This window comes from Corvus moneduloides, chromosome 3, assembly GCF_009650955.1.
Source record: "Corvus moneduloides isolate bCorMon1 chromosome 3, bCorMon1.pri, whole genome shotgun sequence".
Lineage (NCBI taxonomy): Eukaryota > Metazoa > Chordata > Aves > Passeriformes > Corvidae > Corvus > Corvus moneduloides.
This window is the reverse complement of record NC_045478.1, coordinates 73192966-73197957: the sequence shown is the minus strand read 5'-3', so window position 1 is coordinate 73197957 and position 4992 is coordinate 73192966. Positions and strand designations below refer to the sequence as shown.

The window sequence follows — 4992 nt, the reverse complement described above, 5'->3', positions numbered from 1 at the left end:
TAAATCCCCTGGTTTAGAGGCTCAAACTCAGGTCTGCTCAGAGCTTCATGTTCAAGAGATTATTAAAGCAAGAGAACCACTGCAAAAGGCTTACACACACATTCCTTCCTTATGCATAACTTAAATACTGTCAACACTTCTTTCTTTGCAGTCTAGTAATTCCTACATTAATCATTCTGCAGTTTAGTACTGAACAGAAGAATTGCATCATATTGTAACGATTTGACCAATCCTAAATTAGGGCTGCCAGAGTTGATTAAAAAGGTGGAAACTGTGACAGATTTTTAAATTACCTGGTGTTTTTAGTTGATCACGCATGATCAGAGCATTTCCAACTTTCCAATACATTCCTCACATACAGGGAAGACAGCTTGAGCTGTACTTCGGACTACAGCTCATGTCAAGTGTAGGAACCAAGCCTGTATATTAAAGTGAATTAACATTTTATTACATGGTATTTTTGATATTTTCAACATTTTCCAGAAACACTGGAAAATCTTAATCAGAGGGTACATGACTTGGCTCTATCATTGAGAGAAGGCTCACTGAAGTCCTTCAGGGTACCTGACAGGCAGGTGCCTGTAGGGGATGGATATGATAGTATCTAGGGTAACCATGCAAACAAAATTCAGCAACAAGAAAATAGCTCTTGAAACTTGAGTAGTCTTCAAGTTCTGCTATCTGCATTTCAGTTATCCTGACTAGCAATCAGTTTGCTTATTTAAACAAATAGTTGTCTATACCACAGACAGTGTTTTCTGTAATAGCTGACAGTTTATTCAGCTGTTAAACTTAACACTGCTCTGGCACTACTACTTAATCTCACAGCCCAGATACCTACCTTTCATAGGTATGGTTTTGCTCATGGGTGACACAACTTAAGCTTTGATATTCCATTCAAAAATTCAGAGTAGCTGTGCAAGTTCCAGTGTTTCCCCAGATTAAAACTAACATTCAACTCAATACTTAAAAGGTTCTTTATTTTACTCTTAGACTTAGGCTTTCAGGACACCTTAAAAATCAGTTACACAACAAAGACTGATATTGGAAAAAAGTGGAAGTGCAGTTCAAAAGAAAAAAAAACCAAACCCATAGTGTCTTCAAATATAAAAATATATATCCAAATTATTATCTAGGGAAAGTGTACCACCATTCTGCCTTAAGCTGGTCCTGCCAGCTTTTGGGTCATAACTCCCCACTACAGAGCTCAAGAGCTCACACTGGAAGGAGCATCTCCGAGGTTCATGTCACAGGCATGATTCAGAGCAAACTGCTTTGCTGCAGCATATGAACCCTATCTTAAGTTTCCTGAAAGCATTCCATATTTTTCCCTTGGGCAGTGGGTAATAAGCATCCAAACATCTCCTGGGAAGCATAGGTCATATACACAAAGCCATCTTCATCTTTGTAGTCCCTGTACACTTCTGCCATTGTCAAGGACATACTGGCTAGGCTTTTGTTGTTCACCAGCAGGTAGAAAGCTTGTGTAGCTGTTAGAGCCATCCTGCTCCTAATTGAAAAAGAGAGAAAAAGAGAATTAAGCATTAGCAAGTTGAATATGGTTTCAGCTTCAGTCTATGACATACGTTAAGTAGAGCAGTCACATTAACTAGGTACAAGGAATTCTGTGTAAAGTCATTATGTGGTTTAACATCTCCATCAGCAGGAAGTTAACTGTATTTCTGGAAGCTCAAAGGCCTGTGCTCTGAGGAAAGGCTTACATGGTTACACCAAAGGTGCTACTGAGAATGGACTTGGAGTTCCCAGTTACCAGGGAAAAGTGTGAATAGAAACCAAAAGCTTCTGCAGTGCAGATTTTGTAAGGGATTCAGCTCCAGACTGTTACACTTACTAAAGTCTACCTTCAAAAAAAAAAAAAAAGTCCTTTTCAGAGACATTACATTACAAGGATTAGGATCTAAGTTGTCCAAGAGCCAAAAGCATCTTTTACAGAAGTTATAATCTAGAAAGATCTTTTTCTATGCTTTAGTAAGTGTGCTGAAAAATGTAGCTTTCATATGTTGTCAGAAAATTCCACTAAATATTTTGGGAGACTTTTTTGCTGTAATGTTTCATAAAGGACAGTTTAGAAGCACATTTCGTTTCACTCAGTCAAGAGCTGCTTTGATCTTGAACAAATTCAGCTAGATGCAGCAAGAGAGCAAGGCAGTGACAGTCATAAGCCGAACAAGATCACAGAGCCCCAATACCCAGTCCATCAGGCAGGAAGAAAGCAGAACAAGAATCTTGTATAGACTTTTTTCACTACAATTAGGGAGAAGGGAGAGGACTATGAATCAAAAAAAGACCACATTTTTGCCCCAAATGCATCTGTGAAAACACCTGTTGATTTTCTTCAAACACTTGGAAGAGAGGGAAGCCATTACATTACTAACACCTTTACCTCCTCCTCACCAAAGGAAGCATGATGTCCCCAGGAGCACACTAGGAAATACCTTCTTGGGGAACAGCAGCCAAGACCAGCTGCAGCTCCAACCCACCACCTACCTGATGATGGTTATGAACTGTGCCATGGTCAGCTCCTCGGGAACCAGAAACTTGGTTTTGTCCAAGAGAGGAAGGTATTTCTCTTTATGGTATCTCTCAACAATTACCTGTTTTAATTAGAGTCACACTTAGCGAACCTAGAATACCTATGTCCCTTCTCCTCCCCTCACGCTTCTTTTCTTAAATAGCGGCAACAACCTCCGATAACAGAGATTTACCGGAATTTTTGTCGGGAACTTCGCTCGGATCCCTGCTACTTCTTCCCGCCGGGTGGCTGCGGGGCAGAGGAGAGAAGAGAAGCGTTACGTGTGCGCGCAGCCCCTCCGCGCCCCCGGGCAGCCCCTCCGCGGCCCCGGCGCCCCTACCGAGACTCTTCCTGAGCTTGAAGGGCCGGTCCGGCTGCGGCCCGGGCGCCGCCCGCATCCTCCCGCCTCGGCACCGCCGCTGCGCCCGCCGCGCCCGCGCCCGCGCCCGCACGGACCGGGACCGGGACCGGGACCGGGACGGGGACCGGGACCGGGACGGGGAGCGCCCCGCCCCGCCCCGCCCGGCAGCCAACGGGAGACGCTCCGCTTCTGAGCCCGCCTCTCCCGGCTGTCCCTCAGCTCCCGTCTGTGCGCTGCCGTCCGTGACGTGAATTATCCGCTCTGCGAGGTATTCTGCGTACGAGACAGTGCGATGCTTTGTGAGAGGTCTTTGACTACCCTGCCCAGTGGTTGACGGGTGCAGCTCAAGGCTGGACTGCCCCCAGCTGCCTTCCCTTTCCACATGGCCAGCCTTCTTCCTGCCAACAAATAGCTTTCAAACTATTTCTTTGTTTTTAAAAGAAAACCAGACAACCTACCCCACGCACACAAAAAGAAACCCCAAAAAACAAAACCAAAAAACCCACCCCCACACAAAAAACCATCCACCCACCCGTGTAATTTTTCATCTCCTCAGGCTACCAGATTGCTTGTCTTCTGAATGACTTGAGAGCTGAGTTTTAACTCTGGTTTTGTCTCTGAGGCACGGTTGTGATTTTAAGGGGTTTCAGGCAGACTTCAAGTCCATGTATTTGCTAAATATGATGAGACAGATTCCTTACCTTTTGGATTGCTGGTCCACCTGCTTTTACTTCAGCTGTCAAGATGGCTTTGCAGCCAAATATGGCTCAGCAAGGAGTAAAGTTGACTCCAGGCTGGTGGTTGCATTTTTAAGTCATCTCAGTGGGGATCTGGGACTGATCCTCGTTACTTGTTTGCTTTACTTATCCCTTTAAAATATAGGCATTTTCATTTTATTTGAAATCATTCTGATCATTATATAGTTGATGCAGCACTCTTGGTTTAGTGGTGGATTTGACAATGCTAGTTAATGGATGGGCTCAAGGATCTTACAGGTCTTTTCCAATTTAAATTCCATTATTTTACCAGGCCAAGGGCAACTGGAAGTTGCTAATTTTTGTGAGTTATAGTTTATAAGCTATGGGTTTGGCTGCTTTGTCAAGGCAAAGTTGATGACTGTCACCTAAGATCATTCTGAAAAGGAACATCTTTAATAACGTGTGTGTGCTCTATGTGTCAGGCTTTTCAACCAGCCTCTCCACAGCAGAGTTTCCAGTGGCTGCAGTCCTTAATGCTGTTGAGCTGTCCTTCTCTCTTGATCTGGAAGTGATGAGCTTTAGCCACACCACAAGCTCCCCCACGTGGCAGCACAAATTCTGTTTTGCAGAGAAGACACTTGGCTTTGAGGGATTCATAAGCAAGAGCACTCAACTTTGAGAAAGGCCTTGCGCCTACGCTGGAATGGTTTGGATACAACTCATCCCTAAGATTTGACCTTTGCATCAGGGTAGGTAAGCCTCGGGGTTTGCTTAAGTAGTTTTGAGTAGAGGTTTGAGAGAGTTTGCTTAAGCTCTTTTGAGTAGAGATGAGGTGACAGACTGGGGAAGTGTGAGTGAAGGAGGACATGTGCCACATAATTAACACAGTGCCATAAGTCAGTATGGTGAGTTATATTTAAGAAGATGAAGGAAAAGAGGAATAATTTGAAGGGTAAAGAAACAGCATGGACAGCACCAGGGGGATGTGGCGAGATCACAGAGTGTTTCTTTGGAACTGTGGTCAAGTGTGGGGCTTTCCAAAGCTGTTCAGGAAGTGTACCAGTTCTTCCACACACCCCTGCTGGTTTCTGCCCAGTGATTCAGTAGAAAGATCTGTGACCCACTTTGTGTAGAGAAGAGGGAACCTGCTACACCAGTGCTCTGCTTCCTGTGTCACCTCTCACTGCAGATGAAGTACAAAAGCATGGCTCCATCCAGGTATCAGCAGCCCTGCTTGCAGGGAGAGGTGGTTTTTTTCATGATCATAAACTCCTACAGCAGCATCTAGAGAGGAAAGTGAATAACTGATAAGGTGAGCCAAAGAAGATGAATTCCCAGCAAGCCTGGTAATCAGTTACAGCTCTGATGTCCATGAGAGCTAAGAGTGAGCACAAGCCCAG

The 4992-nt window shown here is 44.6% G+C and overlaps 1 protein-coding gene across 1 annotated transcript; it reads right to left on the bottom strand.

Moving 5' to 3' along the window:
* Window positions 1-959: 959 nt before the first annotated feature.
* Window positions 960-3169, bottom strand: MAP1LC3C (microtubule associated protein 1 light chain 3 gamma). The gene is made up of 4 exons (XM_032102198.1): window positions 2874-3169; window positions 2727-2782; window positions 2509-2615; window positions 960-1510 (listed from the first exon to the last, which is right to left on the bottom strand). The coding sequence occupies exons 1-4, from the start codon at window positions 2929-2931 to the stop codon at window positions 1300-1302; spliced, it is 432 nt and encodes a 143-aa protein (XP_031958089.1). The 5' UTR covers window positions 2932-3169; the 3' UTR covers window positions 960-1299.
* Between the last annotated feature and the right edge of the window lie 1823 nt (window positions 3170-4992).

What these genes read in the sequence shown, in the direction of transcription:
- MAP1LC3C (XM_032102198.1), bottom strand. Translation starts at nt 2,931, where the DNA reads ATGCGGGCGGCGCCCGGGCCGCAGCCGGACCGGCCCTTCAAGCTCAGG. An exon ending in AGTTCCCGACAAAAATTCCG is followed by an intron (nt 2,616 to 2,726) that starts GTAAATCTCTGT and finishes TAATTAAAACAG; the next exon opens with GTAATTGTTGAGAGATACCA. An exon ending in CAGTTCATAACCATCATCAG is followed by an intron (nt 1,511 to 2,508) that starts GTAGGTGGTGGG and finishes TTTTTCAATTAG; the next exon opens with GAGCAGGATGGCTCTAACAG.